General features: G+C 35.9%; 1 protein-coding gene across 2 annotated transcripts; it reads right to left on the reverse strand.

The window, feature by feature from the left end:
- Positions 1 to 2: 2 nt before the first annotated feature.
- FAM133B (family with sequence similarity 133 member B) lies at positions 3 to 23,937 on the reverse strand. Of its 2 annotated transcripts, XM_058525514.1 has the most exons (11): positions 23,838 to 23,937; positions 16,774 to 16,871; positions 14,882 to 14,960; positions 13,870 to 13,944; positions 13,442 to 13,474; positions 12,947 to 13,009; positions 12,379 to 12,471; positions 10,763 to 10,813; positions 5,679 to 5,771; positions 3,743 to 3,790; positions 3 to 1,794 (listed from the first exon to the last, which is right to left on the reverse strand). In XM_058525514.1, the coding sequence occupies exons 1-11, from the start codon at positions 23,859 to 23,861 to the stop codon at positions 1,708 to 1,710; spliced, it is 744 nt and encodes a 247-aa protein (XP_058381497.1). In that variant the 5' UTR covers positions 23,862 to 23,937; the 3' UTR covers positions 3 to 1,707. The 2 variants fall into 2 exon arrangements, with proteins under 2 accessions (XP_058381497.1, XP_058381507.1); XM_058525524.1 differs by lacking the exon at positions 10,763 to 10,813.
- Positions 23,938 to 24,395: the final 458 nt, after the last annotated feature.

Here is a 24,395-nt window from a genome sequence, read left to right on the forward strand (position 1 = left end):
TATACTCAAGAGCATATAGATATCTTTTATTAGAAAATAGTATGAAGCTTTAAGCATAAAATTTAAGGAAACTTACCAAGAACTGTGTTATTTTTACAGGTAAAAACTTAGGTACATGTCTTATCCACCTACTATTTAACACCTAGTATGGTTTCTGAATCTTTATAACTTTATTTGTGACTCAAAGGGAGCTGATAAGAACACAGCTATTTTTAAGTAAAATAGCTATTTATTCAGCCTCTTGTCATGCCAAAATGTTTGTGCATATACCACTATAATCAGCACACCCTCTGTAACAGGCAAAATTGTACATCAAATTATATTTCATGTTACTTGATTATATAAAAATGTAAGTGAAAATGATTTATCAATTTCTTTTAACATTACTAGTAAACAATTCAGCAGGAGATAGGAGGCACAAAATCTTAGTAAAATATGACACAGAGCAATAACGTAATTCTCACTTAAATTTAACTTCTCATAATTTGTTATGAATATACAAAGACAAACTTGTAAAACGTTATATTTACTAAGATTCTGGCAAGAGCTTTATGTAACAAGACACAGCATACCAGGCCTGCCACTCAACTTGTTTATGGTAAGTCTCAGCTTCAATATGAAGCTGTTAAAAAAAAAAAAAAAAAATCAAAAACTTGCTTTTTACATGCTAAATATCTTGGCAAGTATGCCATTAAACACAGTAAAGAATTTAAGATAGCAAGAATAAGGAGTTAATAAAAAGCTAAACATTACAGCCTAAACGAAATTCGTACAAAAAATAAAATAACTATTACTGGTTGCATAAAATTTTCTTGACTGGTTAAAACAGTATAAAACATGCATTTTAGAATCTTTAGCTATCAAGTTCAAAAAGTACCAGTGTCTATTTTAAATGATTCCTCTCCAAAGCCAAAGTATAGTCAAAATCAATTCAAATGTTATAACATTCTAATGCTAAAAAACATTCAGTATTATTGAAGTGGAGGTAAATCCCAGAGCTTTTTGGGCTTTCTTATGCTGCAAACACCTGTTTCTCTCTTTCACTCAAAGCAGCATATGACAGAATCCAAGGATGTCACTAAGTTCAGTAAAGGGCAAGACTGCTGTACCCAGCTCTGACCTCCCCATGAAGCATGGCTACTGTGTCCACAAAAATAGGATGTGTGAGGATAAAAGGCACGCTATTCTGCTAGCTAAAGAGATAGCAAACCACCCCCCACCCTAAAAGGTCCTTCCCCAGGTAAATAAAAGTATACGAGGGGAAAAAAATTAAAATACACTTATCTACAGAGTAAGGATTTTGAATTATCAATGTAATCATTCCTTCAAAAATGTTAACTAGAGTCATCTGGTCATTTCTGATCACATCTTAATGATGTATCCAGATTCAGTTTCTGTTGATTTATCATTAGATACTTCTAGTCAAAAATATTAACTTTATTCCCAAATACCTTAACCACTAGTACGACTGCAGTGTATTATCTCCCAGAGTTATTAAGCACTGGAAGAGGAAAAAAAGATGTTCAAGCAGCAGGCAACAATTATGGCCCTTTCACACAGCGGCATCTTAGTGGCTACTGAATAGTCCAGGAATAATTCTAAAAACAAGAAAATTCATGCATTTTAGTAAATATGTCATAATTTTCACAGTTGAAATTTCCTTAGCATTGCACTTTCTTTATAAGGGAATCCTGATTTTTCTTAATGTTACGGTGAGTCAGGACTTGAACTAGCAGCCTTCTTTTTCTTCTTCTTACTGTGTTTCTTATGCTTCTTTTTCTTTTTTGTCTTTTCCTGTAAAGACAGATCCATGTTAGCCATTTCTACATGAAAATTAAAAACAACAACTTTACCATGGTACTTCTAAACCACTACATAGTTATTTCTAACAATTCACAAAACCAAGTAAGCTACTCAAAACATTTCTCAAAAAGTCTCAATAATCAATATCGTATGAGGACTAAGAGAGTGTTTGTCAAGATAAGGAAAAACTCTAAGTCATTAGCACATTAATGTAGCTTCTAACACAATTTCCTGTAGAAGATAAATTCAACTGAATCATGGTATCAATTGCTATATTTCATGTTATATAATTTCTAAAGTTGAAGTAATTGTAGTTACTGCAAAGGAATCCTCAAACCAGAGCAAAACACAATTGTTTTTGTAAAATGCAAGTTTTCAGAGAACAGATATATTATAGCTGCTATTTTTAAGTAAAGAGGATCACAGATATTATGTACTGCTTAGACTGGTAGCACTGCTTTAATTATGAAATTAACAACAACTAACTGGTACAAAATGTTGATGTAAGGTTGAAAAGTCTATTTAGCTTAGTAAAACAGATGTTTGATTTTTAGAAGAAAATGCCATTGAAGCCTAGTAAAAGTAGTCAAATTGTTACTGGATAAAGGGAGCAAGAATTTTGCTGAACTCTGACTCTCATGACTGTTGCTGATGTAGAAGAGAAGGTAGAACTTTTAGAAACAGATACTTGGAAAGGTGGTATCAAATGATAGACTAGTAGCTGATATTCGGAAGAAAATAAAGACCAAGAAAAGAGAAGAGACATATAAGGGTAGCAAAAACAAAGTTTCCTGTGCATTTCCTTATCTGTTAGAACTTTCCACAACTTCCTCAGAGAGGCTTTCCTTCCCCAAAGTCACTCTCTCACATATCACCCTCTTATCCTGTATCCATTATAACAGTTTTACCAAGATCTAGAACAGTGCCTGCATAGAGATGCTTAATAAATACATGCTAGCTGAATGCATGAAACAGTGAAGTAGGCAAATACAAATTAGAATTACCCAAAATTAATTTTATGTCTTAATTAATAAATCTGAACCAAGGATCAAAGCAGTCTTTACCCAAATTATTTTCCCATTCAGAAAAAAAGTCTCTCAAATGTCACCTTGAAGCATATAAAATGTTAATTCTGAATCATACATTACCAGGTGAACTGTCTTATCAGAGAAGCACCCTTACTTTAAGAGCTAGGGAAATTCTGGGAAGGAGTATTTACCCTCAAGCCTACAAATGATGCCGTTCTCATTTATCTATTACCTCTCCCTGAGAAAATGCCTTTAAAGGCCATAGCCCACATTCATACTGAGTGCTCCTAAGTTACTTTGCTGATGAGATCCACATTACTCTTTGATAATCTGCTATCCACGTGCTCTAGGTTGGTCTGCTTCTCATCTGGATATCACTTCCACTTTCCTGTTCTCCTCTTCCTTCTCTCTCCTTTCCTACTTCTCAATCTGCATAATAGCAGAGCTGGCTTTGCAATGATCAAAAGAATCATCTTTATTAATGAATCATTTATGTTGCCACATTCCTGCTTATTATTCATTGCAGCTTGTGCTTAGAGAGGCTTTTTCTGTTATCACCGGGTTTGGTTGATCTGGAAGTAACTACTATTGAAGATGGAGGGAATCACCATACTTTAAGCTCATATTTTATATTACAGTTTAAGAAAGTCAAAAGAAGTCTGAGCTTACATTTCTAACAGTAAAATACGGAACTGGAAACAGGAGATGTTTGCTACCAGGATACTGATTCTTCCTTGTTCCTGAGCCTATTTAACTTTCTCCAACCCATTAAGTGAAGCTGCTCAACACTACCCCATTCCCAATAAATATTTATTTGGTCCCAGTAAATGCAATTATGCTTTAACATGACTCATTTCACATTAAACGAAAACAGCTACACTGTTGTCTATAAAAACATAAGTGATACTTGCTGTTGCTTTTTCTCGTTCTTCACTGCTTTTCTTCTTTTTTGCTCGTACCTAAAAAGTTTAAAATTTTTGTGGGGAACAGAAGACAAATATGTAACTTGTACTCACAGCATTTTTTTTTCATTCCCTAATATACCTGGCATCTTTAAAATTTATATGTAAAAAACATTTTGACAATCAAATGACATTTTAAATACTTTGTTATACCTCAAATTCCTGTTATATCACAATGAGGATTCAATGAAAAACATTTTTAAAAGAAAGAAAGTTAAGATTTTAAATCTCTAGAGGGCTCCTCTTATATTCCTTTTTAGCATCTACAATTAGCAGTGAGATACAATGGATAGAAAACATGAGCTCTGAAACAAAACACACTGAACTCTGAATCCTCCCTCTGCTATGTATTACCCTCAGTTTCATCATCTGTAAAATGGAGATAATAACTACTCTCAAGGGAAAGTGCCTGGAATAAAGTAGGTATTTCTCTTACTCTCTGATGTTCAATAAATGGTAGCTATACAGTGTATTCAGTATAAACCAACTGACTAAAATCCTTTTAAGTAACAATTATCACCCCATTAATATTTTAGTTCAATCTTTTAAAGTGTGGTACATTGAATATCAATTAAACTCAAAGTTGATAAAGCTCATGTGTATTTAATGTTAAGTCCAAATGTAACACATTTCATATTAAGACAAGTGCTCTAGAGAGTACTTAGGAAATTATTGTTTACTGTTGTTATTCTTGTCATAACAATGACCGGGGTGGTAGTAGCTTTGTTGCATCCACATTTAACCAGGCCAAGACAGGGGATACTGTCACGCAACATTAGGAGAGCCCTGACATGACTTTTGAATAGCTTGCTAGACATCCATGTAGTTAACCTATTTATAATACAGAAGCTAAATTTATTGTAATATGAACACAAAGTAATTTGTATAGGGTTTTAAGATACAATGAATGTCCCAGAAGTGCAAATGTCATATAAATAGAGGGAAGACTGTATTTTGTTTCATTCAGAGCTTTACTGAAAATTGTTCACCATTTTGGAAATGTCACTGATGACAATGCTATCGTACGGTTTTTGAAGGGCATATGTAATGCACCTGTTATGTCTTAAGATTTTATGTCTTCTGGTGTTATCACATTCAAGCATTTTATGTATTGAAATATAATTTGATAAAATTATACATTATTACTTTCTTGTATTTCTTCATAGGATATTAATATAAAAATGTGTAGGATATATATATATGTAATATTAGCTACAAATTTCATTTCAGGGGGCATTACAAAATATTGCTACAAAACGGGGGCAACAGGCCCTATTTTGCAAATGAGGAAACCAAGTCCAAGAGAGAAATACTTTACAGATGATAACTTACAGACCTAAAATTAACTAAGAATAGACTCGAATTCCAAAAGAGTACAAAATCTAAGATAGGGATATTAGAGCTGAAAAGGACTGTACAGATGACCTAATCCTATTCCCTCATTTTACAGACAAGATCACTGAGATCACGCCAATGTGGCTGCTCCACCTCATCACCTTTCTACTCCCTAAACAGTAGTAGCTCCGTACAAAAACAAGGGAATGCTGGGTTTCAATACTCCACACTACATAGCATCTTTCATGAAATCAAAATGGTAGTACAATAAAAAGAAAACATTAGAAGAATAAAAATAAAATATATCAGATTGGAAAAGTATGTGGAAATATGGTTAATTATCAAAATAAGAGCCATATAATTATTTTCTGGAAAAATGCAAAACTTAACCTGAAATGGAACAACTTCCATTTCTTTTTCATAGTATATCATACTAGAAAAGTGAGTAAATCAAATATTTATAAAGTATTTCATTTTACTAATTCATATTTATTAAATCAAATAACTAAACATTTTAAAGTAGATAAAATAGATTTGATCATATACTTACCTCCTCAATATAATCTGATTCTGATAAGGACTCAGGTGATAAAGGTTTATCTTCAGGATACATCTTTCTTTTTTTGCTGAGTCCTTTAATGTCCTATGAAAAATACATGTATCTTGACTCAAAAAGATATAATACTGTGCCACACAAATTTTATGTTTCTAAGTTCTATTTACCAATTCTTCCAATTATCACAAAAATTATCCATTTTCATTCTAGAAATGTCTAAAATTGGTGACATTTACCAGGATTCAGTCTTTAATTCCAATAAAGTAATGCTTTTATTAAAAAATCTGAAAAGAATAATTACATATCCATTTAGATGTAATATCCTCCTTAATTTCTTTAATTAAACATGACAGAATTTTAAAGAGTCACAAGAAACCATATAGTTGGTATAAGATTTGGGTCCTTTGTATTCTATTTATTTATTTATTTATTTATTTTTTGTGAGGAATATCAGCCCTGAGCTAACATCCATGCTTATCCTCCTCTTTTTGCTGAGGAAGACGGGCTCTGAGCTAACATCTATCACCAATCCTCCTCCTTTTTTTTTCCCCCCAAAGCCCCAGTAGATAGTTGTATGTCATAGTCGCACATCCTTCTAGTTGCTGTATGTGGGACGCGGCCTCAGCATGGCCGGAGCAGTGGTGCGTCAGTACACGCCCAGGATCCGAACCTGGGCCGCCAGTAGCGGAGCGTGTGCACTTAACCGCTAAGCCATGGGGCCGGCCGGGGGCCTTTGTATTCTTTTTTTTTGTTGTTGTTTAATTTTTTGTTTATTGCAGTAACATTGGTTTATGATATTGTAAAAATTTCAGGTGTACATCATTGTACTTCTATTTCTGCATAGATTACATCATGTTCACCACCAAAATACTAATTACAACCCATCGTATTCTAATTCATTTGTTTCTACCCCATGTCGGCTGAGACAGGTCTAGTGCCGCAGAAAAGAAAATCAATGGGTAATCATTTGCGATAATCTAAAAGGATCTCTACACAGTCATTCCTTTAGTATATTAAAAGTGTTAAATCCACATAAAAAATGTTCATCTCTATTTTTAATGATGAGTAAGTGTATAACTCTGGGGAAGGAGAGGGGAGTAAGACTGGAGTACTCAGGGACTTAAATATATATTTTAAGAAATAAAAAATTTCAACAAGATCTGAAGCAAGCATGGCAAAATGTTATTAAACCTTCAGAGTGGATATACTGGTTGTCATTTTATTGTTTTCCATATACTTTTTCTGTATGTCTGAAGTAGTTCTTAACTACAAAAACATAAAACAACACAATGGAAAAAATGCTCACCACTTTATCTTACACAGAAAAAATGACACAAAACTTTATATAGCACAAACCCAATTTTAAAGATACAAAAAAAAAAAAACCATGTAGAAAATAAACGAACAGTGATGATCCATGTGTTAGGTTATAGGTGATTTAATTTAGTTTCTGCAAACAGCTTTACTATTTTGGTAGAAATGATAAATGCTCATTGTAAGAAAATTCACTCAGATCCCATTACCAGGGATTAAACATCAAGATTTTTGGAAACATCTCTCTAAGTGTATATTTAAAGTTTTACATAAATATTAGCTGTTTGGAACCTGCTCTTCTCACCCAATAGTATCTTACCATGCCAACTACAGTGTCATTATGGCCACTTTTGACATTCATTGAAAGTATATGCCACAATTTACTCAACCCATCTCCTTCTGGAAGGCAGGCATATGAGTTCTTTGCTATTAAAAACAAAGTTGAAATAGAGCGAAGGGTATGTGAGTACAAAATCTTTATCTAATAATGACTAAATCAAAGACCAGAGTAGCCTTTGCCCTAATTATTTTCTCACTCGCTCACCACCCCATAGTCATTTTTTATTTCACTCATTATAAATCACACTTTACCCAGAAGCCTCTTTAATCAGGCTCTTTCATCAATCGTATCAATCTCAGATTATTAGAATATAGTTTGTATTTTCTTTTAGAATTGCCTAAATATGTATTTTACCAACTTTTTGTGTATGTGGTATTCTTTTTTAATTACTGAAGGTCACTAAGTTTTGGAATTATGGACTTGTAGTAGTTTTTCTTAAGTCTATTCATTGTATTTAAACTTTGTTCGTGGTTTATTTTTTGTGATCTCTTGTTGCCATTCAGAGTTAGAATTATGTGGTTAAAAGTTTCTGAGTTTTGAGGCATAGGCCTTCGCCACCCCAATCTTATATTCACCCTTGTCTTTCTCTAATGGTATTTTCATACATTTAAAACTTTGATTTTGGATTCATTTGGCCTTAAGGACTGTCCAGCTTTATATTTTCCAAATGGCTAGTCTTGTGTCCCAAGAAAAGCCACCTTTATCATATATTAAATTGCACAAATACTTACAACATTTATTAAATCTTCATGTGCATCTCAGAAGAGATATAGTTTTCCTCAAATAAATCCTGCTCATCACTTCTTAAAAATTTTCCTATATACCCTTTGTTACTATTATAAATGGGATAATTTCTTCCATTATATTTTCTAATTGGGTACTGCATTGCACTTGCACAACAACTTAAAATAAAAATAAGGCTAAAAACAATGACTGATACATATGACTTAAAATTACAACCTTTTTATGATTATAACAGACACCCTAAACAAGATTAAGAGAAGCCATAGACCAGAAGATGTTAATTATGTGTATAAAAGAACAGTATCCAAAATATGTAACTCTTATAAATCAGAAAAATCAAAAATAATCCAACAGAAAAACGGGCAAAGACTATACCAGGCAATTCACAGAAAATGAAATCTGAATGGCCAACAAGCAAATGAAGAGGCTCAACCATCTATACATTAGATTGGCAAAAACGAAGGCTCAAAGTGTTGACAAGTATGTATGTGGAACGAGGGTACTGGCACATACTACTAGCGGGAATGTAAATTAATAACAAACACTTTGGTGAGCAAAATGTAGACAAGTTAAATGTACATCTTAGGACCTACAAATTACAGTCCCAGGTATATCTTTGAAAATTAACAGTAACTTGTGAAAAGGAAAAATAGGTAAGGAGTAGCCATTGCAGCACTGTTTGCATTACTGAAAAATTAAAACAATCTAAATGTCCACCAACAGGAGAATGGAGAAAAATTGTGGCATACAATTGTGGAATACAATGAGCAAAAGAAACAAACTTGAGAGTATCAGCAAGGATAAATGTCAACAGCAATGGTGAGTGAAAAAAGCAAGTTTCAGAAGGAAACACATTGATACCACTTTGAAAATACAAAATACTCTACGTTACAAGGGTATAAATGTGGATGGGAAGGATGCACACTAATTTCAGAAACAGCTGCCTGTAAGGAAGGAGAGAGTGTCTGGTACTTTTTTTTTTAATAAAACAAGACTTGAGGCAAATATGACAAAATGTAAATTATTAATTCTAGCTGGTATGTATATGGGTATTTGTTTATTATATATCTGTATATTACTCTGTACCATATATTATTTTGAAGTATTTCAAAATCACAGTGCAGTTGTCTTAGTATTTCATGTTTGTATATTACCAGTTTTTAGTTTCACACATACATTTTTAAAAAAAAAAACAGGAAAATAAGCACTTATTCTTATTCTATAATAGTTCTGAAGACCAGGAATTAATGTTGAATTACATCACACTCTTTTGGCAACTATTAAAATAATCATATGGTTTCTCTCATTTGGCCATAAATTTCTTACCTTTGAATTCTTAGAATTAACCCAACTTGGTCATGTGGTTCCTTTTTTTAGTGTCTTAATGGATTTTTATTTGCAAATTGAAATAAAAACCACTCCTAGGTATATACCCAAGAGAAATGAAAACCTATGTCCATACAGAAACCTGTACATGAATGTTTACAGCAGCATTACCCCATTAGTAAAAAGGTAGAAACAACTCAAATGTCCATCAACAGATGAATGGATAAACAAATTGTGGTATATACATACAATGGAATATTATTCATCCATAAAAAGGAACAAAGTACTGCTACGTGCTACAATCTGGATGAACCTCAAAAACATTACACTAAGTGAAAGACACCAGACACAAAAGGTGACATATTGTATGACTGCTTTCATATGATATATCTAGAATATGCAAATACATAGAGACAGAAAGCAGATTAGAGGTTACCAGGGGATGTGGGGAAGGGAGAATGAGAACTGATTACTTAATGGGTACAGGTTGTTTTTAAGTAGGTGATGCAAAAGTTTTGAAACTAGAGAGAAGTGGTCATTGCACAACATTATCCATACACTAAATACCACCAAATTATAATTTTAAGATGGTTAATAGCATATTATGTGAATTTCACCTCAATTTTTAAAAAATGATATAAAAAGACAGTAAAATTTAGTGACAATGGTCTGTAGTTTTCTTTCATTGGTAATTGCTTTCTTTAGGCTTTTATTTTTAGTAATCAGAAGATTTTTAAATGTATATCAGAAATGTAGGGTAGGGATAAATTTAGCATTAATTATAGTTAAGTTTTAAATGAAGATAAAACATCTACTTACAGTACTAAAAAAGATTTTCCAAAACTTATCTACGGTACACTCAATTTGAAATAGAAGTCCATGTTCTTTAATTAAAAGGGCCTCGTTTAAAATGACTTGAGGAAACAAAGGAAATATTTAATCCCCATTATTTTGAATTTTTAATCTGAGATAATCCATTAATCTACACAAATCCAAACTCTCTGCAGGAATACTCTTCTGATCGTTTACCTTCAATAACGAATCCAATAAATAATTTTCTTAAATCAACACAAAATGCCATAAAAGCAAAAGAAGTCTCAAGTTAAAAAGGGAACATACTGAGGGATAATTCGGCACATGTGTGTGGTGATGGGTTGTAATTAGTATTTGGGTGGTGAACATGATGTAATCTATACAGAAATAGAAGTATAATGATGTACACCTGAAATTTATATAACGTTATAAACCAATGTTACTGCAATAAACAAAAAATTAAAAAAAAAAAGGGAACATGTTAATTTCTTGAAGTAACTGAATGACAGACTATCCTAAGGCAATGTAAAATTATAATTACCTTTTCTTTCTCAGTTGCATCCTTTGACTTCTTTTTCTTTTTTAAACTATCCTAAACAAATAAACATATATATCAATTTTAAATGTAAAAGATGCAGCATTATAATATAAGGACAAAACACCAAAAAGGCGATTGGCTCTACGACTGAGAAAAGTTTACTTCAATACTAGAATTTTATTCTGAAAACATAGGAGAAATGTATGTTGTATATATAAGTGCTTGTAAGGAAATGAGGCTTCTTCATTTATCTGGCTATATATCAAAACCATGTACACCTAAAATGACAGATATTGTCTGTAATACCACATGGTTTATTTTAAAATAAGACTTTATGCTATCACCTATTTTTGCCTGTGGTGGTCATATGTACTGGAGTTCTAATTCACAGTGTGCTCACATATCTACCGATCTGATTTCCCTACTCTCCTTATAAGGAAAGGAGGTAAGAATTTCTGCTTTTGAATCCCTCAGTTCTAGCTACTAACCTCCCTGGGCCTTCCTTATCCATAAATTGAGATAACAAATAACTACTTCATAGGGTTGTTGAGAGGATTGAGTTAACATGTCAAGTGCTTAGAACTGTGCTTAACACATAGGCATTCAATAAATGTTAGCTATCAGTATCATTAAACTGGCTCTTCTGCTTTAAAAGACAAAGAGAAAACCAATATTTACTGAATACTTTCTAGACAACAGGCGTTTTGTCAGAAGAAATCTCACTAGGGCAAGTAGATATCTACCACAAAACCAGACAGTTGCTTTGTCCTCCTGCGACCCTAGGACAAAATCAAATTGTGGTCCATGGACAACCCTGTATCAGAATCATAGAGGACATATGTTAAAAATGTAGACTTCTGAGCCTAACCAGACTCACTAAACCAGACTCTGGAGATGAGGCCCAGGAATCTGCATTTTTATTGCAACCTGCATGTATTTCCTATGACCACTAATGTTTGAGAGCCAATTGTGTCTGACAATTGTAGAGAGTACAGAATAGATTTAGGTATAGTAGAAAGGACATTGGACCAGACAGCAGAAGATAGATTCAACTTCCAATTCTAACACTAGCTATATGAATTTAAACAAGATGTTTTTGTCTCCGAACTATGACTTCTTTATGAAAATGGAAAAAATAATGTCTGCCATGTATTATAAAGCTGTCATGGAAATGCTGAGACATGGAGACATATATGTGAAAGTAATTAGAGAACAATTAAATGCCACATCTAAGATATTAAGTACATCAATTAAGTGGCACAGAACATCAAAGTACAAAAAACAGTATCTCATTTCTTTTTTTTTTTTTAATTTTATTTATTTATTTTTTTCCCCCCAAAGCCCCAGTAGATAGTTGTATGTCATAGCTGCACATCCTTCTAGTTGCTGTATGTGGGATGCGGCCTCAGCATGGCCGGATAAGCGGTGCGTCGGTGCGCGCCCGGGATCTGAACCCGGGCCGCCAGCGGCGGAGCGCGCGCACTTAACCGCTAAGCCACGGGGCCGGCCCCCAGTATCTCATTTCTAAATTGATAGCAACTAAGATAGGAAAGAACTAAAAGGAAAACCTAATTAAATGTCTTTGCGGTCTAAAATGTTGCTAATTTAAATAATTTTACCTTATCGTCTGATTCAGGTTCTGACATGGAGCTTTCAGAAGACTTATGTGAACGGTTCTTCTTTTTCTTTTTCCTTTTTCCTTGTTTCTTATCCTATATAAAACATTTTTAGAAACATTTGCTTTCTGCTTCAAAAATATAATTGATGTATTTTATTAATATCAGAACTTTATCAATGAACAAAACTTAATGAAAGAACTAGCTTGTAAATACATACATTATGCTTAATAACTAATAGTTAAAATATAAATTATATCACTTTCCTGTTTTATAAAAAAAGTCAAGTGAATTGAGTCACATGTAATTCCTAGCATCTAGTCAAATGGCATTTTATATTTTTAAAATCCATTTCTTCTACTGATATTTTTAAATGAACAAGACAAATTTAGGAATCTAAAAAATACGTATACTAATATTCAAATATCTATTTATTCATGTCAGGGCTCTCAGTTATGGATAATCAATCAAAACCTGGAAGTAAATATTTTTAACAGATATTTTATAACATGTTTCCTTTGTCATTAAAGAAATGACAGATATTTCATGAAGTATTATAGGCAAACCTTACCTCATCTTCAGAATCAGAAGAACTGCTGGAAGAATCAGAGCTTGATGAAGAAGAAGATGAATACTTGACCAAGCACAAAACAATTAAAGCTTGTGAGATGCAGGAATTTTTTTTTTACTAAGTCTCTCAAATACTTAATGAAATCAATCTAGTGTCTGAGAAACAGATGCCATATTCATAAGACTTAAATATTAAAATGTCAAAAGTCACATTTCCTCACCAAAAAAACAAAACAAAAAAAACTCAAAAAGTAACAACAGATGTGGCAACAGTAGTCAACTTTCCCTCTTTAATAGCAATAGAGAGCATACTACATTATAAGGAGGTTGGCACCTTTCTTTTATATCACTAATAGAACAAAATCTCCATAACTACCAAAGGACCTCCAGGCTCCCTGACTCATCTAGAGTTAGCATACAGGTTATATAAATTATTCTTACTTTTTTTGTCGGATCTTAACCGTAACATTTAGAAAAATGGAAAACTTTTGCTCACCCTACCAGACTTCTTCTTTTCTTTTTTCTTTCTCTAAAAGCAAACAAATAAAATCTAAGTAAGATGATGTGAGTTTTCAAATGTATTTATTAATAGTAGTACACAGCATTATTATGAAAACTCAACTATGAGATTAAGACTAGCAATAAACTGAGGCCAGCCTGGTGGCGTAGTGGTTAAGCTCGTGTGCTCCACTTCGGCGGTGGCCCAGGGTTAGCGGGTTCGGATCCCGGGTGCAGACCTATGCACGGCTTAGCAAGCCATGCTGTGGCAGGTGTCCCACATAGAAAGTAGAGGAGGATGGGCATGGATGTTAGCCCAGGGCCAATCTTCCTCAGCAAAAAGAGGAGGATTGGCAACAGATGTTAGCTCAGGGCTGGTCTTCCTCACAAAAAAAGAAAATAGCAATAAACTAAAAATGGTTTTACCTGTCTTTTTTTTGATGAGCTCTCACTTCCGCTTAATAATTTCTCCCTGTGTTTTTCTAGTTCTTTCTTCCAGTTCTGCAAAAAGGTTATAAACACCATCAGAGGCTATCTATCCCCTTCTAATACACTTAATATATAGAGAGCCACTACTTCTTTTCCTCCATCTTCTACTGCCTCTCACTCATCTTAGCCTCTAATTACAGTCAAAAGATACTCGAGGGGCCAGCCCGGTGGTGCAAGCGGTTAAGTGCGTGTGCTCTGCTGCAGAGGCCTGGGTTTCAACGGTTCGGATCCCGGGCGCGCACTGACGCACTGCTTGGCGAGCCATGCTGTGGCGGCGTCCCGAATAAAGTGGAGGAAGATGGGCACAGATGTTAGCCTAGGGCCAGTCTTCCTCAGCAAAAAAGAGGAGGATTGGCAGATGTTAGCTAAGGGGCAATCTTCCTCACAAAAAAAAAAAAAAAAAAAGATACTCCAGGTGTCAGAATCCTTTACCCTACCACCAAATGAGCCTCTACTATCTCTTTTCAAAGAGGGTATTAAGGGGTGAGAGTTCTCCACTGTACATTGAGAAAAGAAGTTATATTACTGAGGCTGAAGACTTTTCTTTTTAACAAAGATGGTCAGATTCTCTTTCCAAACAATAAAAGCTGAATTAACCTATACTGTGGCTGAAATACTACATAAATGTTTGTAAGCAAAAAAAGAAAACATCACCATGGAAATCCCAGGGTAAGATGGGGGCATGGGGAGAGAAGGGGGAGAACTTAATATTTAGAAAACTTTAAGATGGTTTAAATTACCATAAGATGGTTTTTCTCTATTTTTTTTTAAAGAAATCATACATTTATATACAAACCTGTATTCAATATAACAAAAACACTTCTAAAATATAGATCCCCTTAACCTAAAGAGCTATGCCTAAACCCTTGGTTTATTAAAAAATGATTTCATTTTTCTTATTATAGGAAAAAAGATGAGTCTATTTTTTTAAAAGATACTATTTACAAACCTCATTCATTTTTTCTTCAAATTCAGCCAATGCCTTGGAGCCTTTCTTCTTCTTTTCTAGTTGTTCTTTCACTTCTTCCCTTAAAATATAGAACATACAAATAAGGTTTCAAGCAATTCAAGTTAGAGATGGATGGTTACAAACAAGACAAAAAAATTTCATAAATAAATTTTTCTTAATATCCTAATAAACCTCCATTCTCGTGTTGATACATTTCAAATTACTTTGTTCACATCCTTGTAAATCAATTATCATAATAAAGCCTATCAGATAACACTAGTCACTCCTCTTCTAAACACGGGTTATAAAAGCCAATACACCAAAACATACAACAGGCACTGTTTTAAATACATTTTCCTTTAATCTTCACAATACTGTGAGAAAACGTAGTAGTATTATCCCCATTTTACAGATACAGAAGCTGAAGCTTGGGGAAGGTAAAAAATCTACCCAAGCTCACAAAGCTAGTAGTTTCAGAATTAGGGTGACCTATGGTCTATTTGACGAACTATTATCTTCTATTACTAAGTCACTCATTTTATAAGGTACCTCACATGTGCAGAAAAGAGTTAATACAGCATACCTGACTGCTTATTCTTAGAAAGGCCTGCTTACAAAACTGGCTTTGGCTGGCCTCTGGGAACTTGGATTTCAGGAGAGTCCTTACTACTCCCTGATAAGAGTGGCTCACTGTGCCTAACTGTTTGTACAAACACTAGAGTTTATGCTGAACACCTGTATTCCTTGTGGAATCTGGAATTTTGGCACCTGATAGGCAGAGGCTGACCAGCCACCAATAAAAACCCTGGGCACACTGACAGTCTCTAATGAACACCCTTGGTTGGCAACATCTCACATGTGTTACCAAAAATTAAACGTGTCCTGTGTGACTCCACAGGAGAGGAAGCCTTAGAAGCCTGCATGCGGTCTCCCCTGGACCTCGCCCCATGCGCCTTTTTCCTTTGCTGATTATGGCTGGTATCCTTTCACGGTAATAAATCTTACCCACAGGTATACCTATCTGTGAGTCCTTCTGGCAAATTACCCAACGTGAAGGCTGTCCTGGGGACTCTGACACACATGTAATATACTTGCTTGAGCATTTCCCCTTTAAAGTTCATTCCTTCTCCCCAATTTTACAGACAAATATACTTTGGGATACTGTAATTTCTGGTATGTTGCAACAGTCAACGGCAGCACTCATGAACACTATTAAGAGGTGGACACGGCTTACTTCTTATTTAATTCCAAGATTCCCTGTTATATGTAAGCACAACTTTCAACTATAGTTGCCCAGCTTTCAGAGGCACTTAGAATGATTCTAAAGCTAACAACTCTGAAGCTTGTTGTGTTACCTCAGGAGTATGGTATTTAATAATAAGGAAGACATACCTAAAAAATACTAAAGCCAGTGCTATGATGCTTTATTTACAAAAGATCAGAGCTACTCAACGAGGGCAAAAAACCCCCAAAACAACAATTTAAAACAAAAATTTTATAGTGGGAAATTCTAATTCATTGAAAAGTTAACAGATAACACTAGAAATAAGGCCTAACATTATCCCTCCTAACACAAAGTTATACCTCAATGAAGGGCAAGATTATTCAAACCTACCATTTTAAACAGCTTAGGATACAGGAAGGTTAAGGTCTATTTTAGGGGACAGAGAAGAGATTGGTATGAAAAGGTTATCAGGTAGTGCTTTTAGCTTTATTGGCGGTGGGTTCTCAAATATTTGGTTTACACTCATCCATGTATTTCATACATTCAAAAGAAAGCACATATCAAATATACATATCTGGCAATTGCTTGGCAATCAATAAAAGCTGTAACAGCAACCTTTAAAAAGTTCATGAAAATCTTATAAATAGGTAAATTGTTTCACAAGTACCAGGTAGGCCTTGGTCGATTCAGATAATCTTGGATCGTTGGCCCTGAAGACTGGATTGGACCCCTTGATCTGGCCATTGCTATTGGGTTCATATAGGCCTTGAGGAAAGAAGAAAATTTAACTCCATTAAAATAACATTAAAAATGCAAAAGCTCACTTATTTATCAAGCAATCTTTATTATAAATGCAAACTATGTCCAACTAAGCATGAACAATCTGACAACCAACTTTTCATTACAAAAAATAAATTTAACGCTCTAATAATCCTCACAAGTTTGGGAGATGAGTAATATCGCTACTTCATAGAAAATGTGTTTTTACCAGAGATTTGATGAAAATAATGATATCTCTTTCTTACTGTAAGATGGCTTTATAGTGCTTTCCCCTAAAGCCCAATACCCCTGTGAAGGTGGTAACACTATGCTCACTGGCAAATAAAGAAACTCAGTTCCAAAGTGAAAGAAGATGTAACTCTAAATTCACTGCTTATTCCACTATATCTTCTGTCTCAGGAAATACTGTGCCATACTGATGGCAATTTTATTCACAAATTGTTAACATTAAAAATTAAATTATGCACAGGCAACAAAAGAAAAAATAGATAAACTGAACTTCTTCAAAGTTAAAAATGTTTGTGCATCAAAGGACACTATCAAAAGAGTGAACAGACAATCCACAGATTGGGAGAAGATATTTGCAAATCATATATCTGATAAGGGATTAGTATCCAGAATGCATAAAGAAATCCTACAACTTGACAACAAAAAGCCCAAACAACTCAATCAAAAAATGCACAAAGAGGAGCCAGCTCAGAGGCATAGTGGTTAAGTTCGTGCACTCCACTTTGGCGGCCCTGGGTTCATGGGTTCAGATCTCAGGCGTGGACCTACACACCGCTCATCAAGCTATGCTATGGTGGTGTCCCACAGACAAAACAGAAGAAGACTGGCACAGATGTTAGCTCAGGGACAATCTTCTCCAAGCAAAAAGACGAAAACTGGCAACAGATGTTAGTGAGGGCCAATCTTCCTCACACACACACACACACACACACAAAAAGCACAGAGAACTTGAACAGACATTTCTCCAAAGAAGATATACAAATGTCCAGCAAGCACATGAAAAGATGTTCAACATCGCTAGTCATTAGGCAACTGCAAATCAAAACTACAATGAGATGCCACCTCACACTCATTAGGATGACTATTATCAAAAACACAGAAAATAACAAGTGTTGTCAAGGATGTGAAGAAAATGGAACCCTTATGCATTGCTGGTGGGAATATAAAGTGGTGCAGCTGTTGTGGAAAAGTTTGCTAGTTCCTCAGCAAGTTAAACAGAGAATTACCGTATGATCCAGCAATTCCACCTCTAAGTGGAACTGAAAAAGAATTGCAAGCAGGGACTCAAACAGATATGTGTATACCATGTTCACAGCAGCATTATTTACAACAGCCAAAAGGTGGAAACAACACAAATGTCCATCTACAGGAGAATGGATAAACAAAATGTGGTATATGCATACAATGGAATATTATTCAGCTATAGAAAGGAATGAAATTCTGATACATGCTTTAACATGGATGAACCCTGGAAATACACTAACTGAAATAAGCCAGACACAAAAGGACAAATATTGTATGATGCCACTTATAATGGGGTACCTAGAATAAGCAAATCCAGAGACAGAAGGTAAAAAGAGGTTACCAGAGCTGAGAGGAAGAGGCAATTGGAAGTTACTGTTTAATGGGTACAGAGCTTCTTGTCTGGGATGATGAAAAAGTTCTGGAAATGAATAGTGATAGTTGCACAACATTGTGAATGTACTTAATGCCATTGAACTATACACTTAAAAATGGTTAGGGGGCTGGCCCGGTGGCATACTGGTTGAGTTCACATGCTCTGCTTTGGCGGCCTGAGGTTTGCGGGTTCAGATCCGAGGCACAGACATACACACCACTCATCAAGCCATGCTGTGGTGGCATCCCATATACAAAGTAGAGGAAGACTGGCAACAGATGTTAGCTCAGGGCCAATCTTCCTCACCAAGGAAAAAAAAAAGTTAAAATGGTGAACTTTATGTACAGTTTAGCACAATAAAAAAATCTACAAAAAATTAAACTATGCTCTGTATACTGCACTTATTATAGCAGAAAAACACATTTTTAGACACGTTTTTCAAAAACGTATTGAGACAAAATAAAGCAGATTTGTTAACGACAGTATCTAGCAAAGAGATGTTGTTTTATTCAAATTCACTCTGCTACAGAGAGAAAATCTGATCTTTAATTCAGTCTCAACCTCTTGATTCTCACATTCAGTTTTCCAAATTTAATTCAACAAATATTTATAAAAACTCTTCTATTTTTTAAATAAAAAGAATTTTGGTTGAAAATGACTAGTCACGTGTCGCTTAACGACAGGGACACATTCTGAGAAATGCATTGTTAGGCAATTTCGTCGTTGTGCAAACATCACAGAGTGTACTTACACAAATCTAGATGGTATAGCGTACTACACACCTATGCCATATGGTACTAATCTTATGGGACCACCGTTGTATATGCGGTCCATTGTTGACCGAAATGTCGTTATGCAGCATACGACTGTATTGTCAAGGTTGATTTTAAGGCCATAAACCTAATACTTAACATGCCAAAAGAAGTGAAAGGATACAATGTACTTGTCATGTTTTACTTAACGAAATCTGTAAAAATGACCAATATTTCCCACCTTCATAACAAATATTAGTTATATATGCCCAGATTTCTCTGGCAGAGTAAACAATATAAAGCCACTATAAACAACACATACTGAGAACTATTTCCATTCAATTGGTCACTGCCTAATTATTTGGGATGAAAAAGTTAAACTTTTAACATAATTTTCTTACAGGTTGGAATGAATGCTAGAGCTAATGTCAGAAATGTTTACAGAGTAAGGGCTAGATGTGGATATCAAATGTAACATTAAAGACAGAGGCATATAGTGATATTTTTTATATCAACTGTTACACCCTCAAATATTTCATTCAACTGCCTTTGCAGAGAATTTCAATCATTTTGTGGAAGTATGACAAACAATGGAGGCTGCAATAGAGGAGCTGTGGCTCAGCTAATGATACTGACAATCCTAATAACCAGAAGTGAGTACAACGTGCAAGCTAAGTTCATTGTTTTTAAAACAGGAGCATAATATCTACCACCTTCTCATTTCTTTGGTATTATGTCATAATTTTAGCAATACCTAATGATAAAATATTTTAAGTTTAAAATTGTAAAAACTTTATTTCCAAAGAATGCAAATATATACAAGATGTTTAAAACTAAATTACTAAAATAGGTAAAATTGAACACACTCAAATAGCCATCAAATTGAGATTCATTAAATATATTAACATATACCCCCAAAATGAAATACTATATAGTCATTAAAAAGTGAGGTAGATCTATAGTTACTGATATGCAAAGATGTCCAGGATTTCTCAAGGGAAAAGCAAAAGCAAGATGCCAAAAAATAAGATACCATTTTAATAAATAGCTATAATTTTTAAAAAATTTAGATGCATGTGCACTAAAATGTAAAGGGAGATGTCTACTTTCATCATTTCATACACTGGAGAAAAAAAATTTTTAAGTAACTCATTACCTTTTTTTTTTTTTTTAAAGGAAGATTAGCCCTAAGCTAACATCTGTTGCCAATCCTCCTCTTTTTCATTGAGGAAGATCGGCCCTAGGCTAACATCCGTGCCCATCTTGCTCTACTTTATATGAGATGCCGCCACAGCATGGCTTTGACAAGTAATGCATAGGTCTGCGCCCGGGATCCAAACCCGCAAACATCGGGCTGCTGAAGCAGCGCGTGCAACCTTAACCGCTACGCCACCAGGCTGGCCCCAGTAACTCATTACCTTTGTAAAAGAAAAACAAAACAAAAAACTACACACAAACCTTATCATAATATTAACAGTAAACAAAATAAGAAAAATTCAACCACAGTTCTGCTGCTCCGATTCAGAGAGCTGAACTGTCTTCAAGTAAAAATTCACAAATAGTACAGTGGTAATTTTTCATTCTAATTAAAAAAAAAAATCACAACATTTACCATGTTTTACAGTCTTCAAATTTTCTAGCATATATCTTAAGAGCATATTAACATTTTTATGTGTCTTAATGTCTACTGTGAAACTGCTTTCCCAAAGTACATACTGGCCTATCTTACTGTTTATCTTTCAGAGGAAAATTAAAGAGTAAAGCAGTATATTCGCATGCTAGGACTATTAGTTATAGACAATTTATGGTACAATTACATGAGCTATCATTGAGTATGCAATAAGGCTTAACTTACAAGCTTTTGACCATAAACACTATCCTCAGTCTGCTAAGTACACTCCAAATATCTCCATTATTTATTTCAATTATAACAGCAATATTTTTAAGTGCTTCTTATGTGCTAGGTTCCTTGCAAAACACTTGCTAGTTTGTGCTCATAATCAAAGCATGCTTATGCTCATGCTTTTTTTTCCTAAGCACAACAGAAAGGTTTTTAAAACAAAAAAAAATAACTATTTTACAAAGGTAAAGCTTTTTCACTTATCCATCAGTGGGAAAAATAATGCTCCTAACATTAAGGGGGTGGGTGGTTAGGCATCAGTTAAAATAAATAAATTGTGCAATTTCTTGAAACATCTCACTATGACTTATTCGCTTTAAGTACTGTGACCTTATAGAGTCAAATACTCATATTTGTATGTAACTAGAATTGTCTGTGGCTCCAAACTGCTGCATGAGTTTGGGTAACACAAAATAATTTGTTTTTGAAACTCAGGATGGCAAATTGGGCACAAAGGAATATATAAGTGGGCAGGTTGAAAAGAGCAATGCAGTAAAACTGCTAAAGACAAAATGTGCAGAACTTCATTAGTTACTTTGATTATCTAGTTTTATCTAGAGGGTACAGCTGTTTTAGAGGACACAAAGTAACAGAAAAGAACATGACGGAAACTTCTGTAAAACAATGGGCACAAAGGGTGACCAGCGTGAATTCAAGAGCCCTTTACGAATCTTGAGAATTAAAATGTTAAGTTAAAAAAAAAGTGTTCAAGAATTGTACAATACCAAAGTGAACCCTAATGTAAACTAGGGACTTCGTGAAAATGACATCAATGTAGGGTCGTCCGCTGTTAACAAATGTACCACCCTGGGGCAGGGGTTGAAAATGGGGGAGGTTGTGCCGGACTACGAGCAGGAAGTACGTGGGAACTCTCTGTACTTTCTGCTCAATTTTGCTGTGAACCTAAAACTGCTCTAAAAAATAAAGTCTATTTTTAAAAAAACTTTCAAACTGAAATTTAATGGTGTTTTAAGAAAGCAATTCTGTCATGTTTAAAACTATGATTTTATCATCAATGTAAGAAGAAAAAAATGCCAGTATTTTCAGAGGGAAACATTCATTTAGTTATTCAAAATCAAGAGTTATGATGTACTGAACTAAGCATCAGATGACTCAAATTATAGTCCCAGTTTAAACAGTTCCATCTCCTCCTCCATGCAATGAGGAGACAGAATTAAACAATCTGCGTGTTCTACCTCTTAATTTCATGTTTTCATTCCCACAACCTTCGAAGTGCAAACAAAACGTTACCAGAACACTCTGTGCCAAGACAGCATACTAAATAATAAGTAGAGCCCAGAGTTATTATCAAAATGCTCTGGTAAATAAACCTCATTTGAAAAGTTTTTCAAGTGCTTTGAAGAGACGTATAAACCAACACTTTTCCCCAGGAAAACAAAACATCTTAGGCCTCTGTATGAACCTGCATCCAAGGTCTGGCAATTTCAAGATTCAAGACCCAAGAGCATTAAAGAGCCAAAACACTCAACACTTCAAGCCTAAGGATGCTCCAGCAGAAACCATTTCAACTCTATGAGAACCAGGATACCACAACAAGGTCTGACCTACAGCCAGGAAAGCAGGAGAAAAGAACATTCGTCAGTCAACCTTGTAATCAAAGTTCACTACTGTGGTTCCCAGACATCTTTGATCATGAAAACTACATAAAATTAAAACAAACGTTTTGAAGATGGAAAATGTCATCATTTCGTAAAAGTAATGCTCTTGTAGCACTCCCCACCCACCCAAAAAACCGCAAAGGAGACAATCGTTGAATTAAAAAGGTAGTTCATTAAATTTAGTACATGAGCTTTAACTGCATATATTTTTTTCATTTTACTACTCAGTGGTTAAAACTCTATCACAGACAAGCCCAGGAACTGTGAGGCTGTAACCTAACCTCATTGCTAATTGCTCATGTTTACTGCCCATCCAATCTGATTCATAACCTGGGCTTTTCAAACCAACCTAGTAGCCATCTAGAGTGCCTTCTTCCCATCTCCACCCGTCAAAAGTACTTTCAACTATTTTCACGCCATTCATTCTTCTACGGGGCCGGCCTACTAGATGCCAGGCAGTGCTGGACGCTGGGTACAAAAAGCCAAATGCTTCGAGCCTAGTTCTCAAACGGAGCACGCCTGCCGCTAGATCTGGCGGGCGCTGCAGGCTCCCGGGTGCAGGGAGCGCGTCCGAGGCCTCCGCGCCTCTGTCCCACCCGCGCACGAGAGGGACGCGGAGATGGGGTGGGCAACCCTGAGGCGGGAGCGAGTCCCGGCCGCCTCCATGGGCCTCAGACTTTGCACAAACATACTGGAGGGGACAGGTCTCCCTGAGCCTTTGCAGCTCTTAAAAAGGGACACTGCTGGCCCGAGAGCGGGAGGGAAGGGAGCCAGGGAGCACTGCCAGAGGGTGCGACGAGACTGGAGGTGGCAGAGGATAGATGCGGACAAGAGGCAAGAAGAAAGACGGCGCAAAGGCTGTGAGGCCAAAAGGCGCCAACAGCATGCGCGGCGCACGCGCGTCTGGGCCCGGCGGCGGTTGGGGGAGCTAGGTCTCCCGGCTCGAGGTCCGAGCGCCGCCGCTGACCCTTAGGCCAGGCCGGGAAGAGCAAGGGGTCCCACTCTCCTGCCGCCGGGCCCAGCATCGCCCCACTGCTACCCCCGGGTACTCACCACCCGATTGTCCCGCTTCCCCATGGTGCCGGACTGAGCGCACAGTCACACGAAGAAGCAGACCAGGCCAGCAAGGCGGCCGAAGCGGGCCCGCCGCAAGTCCTTCTGTCGACTCCCCACCCCGCCCAGAGAGCGGCGCCGTGCGGACCGGGCGGCTGGGCCCAGCCACAGCGCCATCTACCGCCGCGGAGGAGAGACCGGCGCCGGCAATCACCCGCGGTTCCCAGGGGTCTCCTGGGGCATTCCTATCCCCTATCACCCACCTAGGAGCAGGCGGGAACTGCTCTTCTGTACAGCAGCCTCACCACGGCATCTCACCTCCGTTTGGCCTTGGATTGTTTTTCTCTCCTCCATTCCTGATACGTGGAAATACGCATTCTAGGGAATGCAAAGATTATTCCAACGCTTATTGTGTGCTTAACGTAATGCTAGTGCTGTGGATAAAGTGAGGACCAGGACAGATGTGGTCCCTCACAGAGTCCATCAGGTAGAACGTGAGGGGGAGAATACAGTGCTGTCATAGATGTTGCTAACGAAATCGCCCTTTAAGTTCAATTT

This window comes from Diceros bicornis, chromosome 3 (genome assembly GCF_020826845.1).
Source record: "Diceros bicornis minor isolate mBicDic1 chromosome 3, mDicBic1.mat.cur, whole genome shotgun sequence".
Taxonomy (NCBI): Eukaryota; Metazoa; Chordata; class Mammalia; order Perissodactyla; family Rhinocerotidae; genus Diceros; species Diceros bicornis.

Bases quoted from the DNA above. Each gene is read 5' to 3' on its own strand.
- FAM133B (XM_058525514.1), bottom strand. From the start codon at position 23,861: ATGGGGAAGCGGGACAATCGGGTG. The intron at 10,814-12,378 runs GTAAAATTATTT...TTATTTGTTTAG, and splicing joins AACCTGAATCAGACGATAAG to GATAGTTTAAAAAAGAAAAA. The intron at 3,791-5,678 runs GTAAGTATATGA...TAAACTTTTTAG, and splicing joins AATCAGATTATATTGAGGAG to GTACGAGCAAAAAAGAAGAA.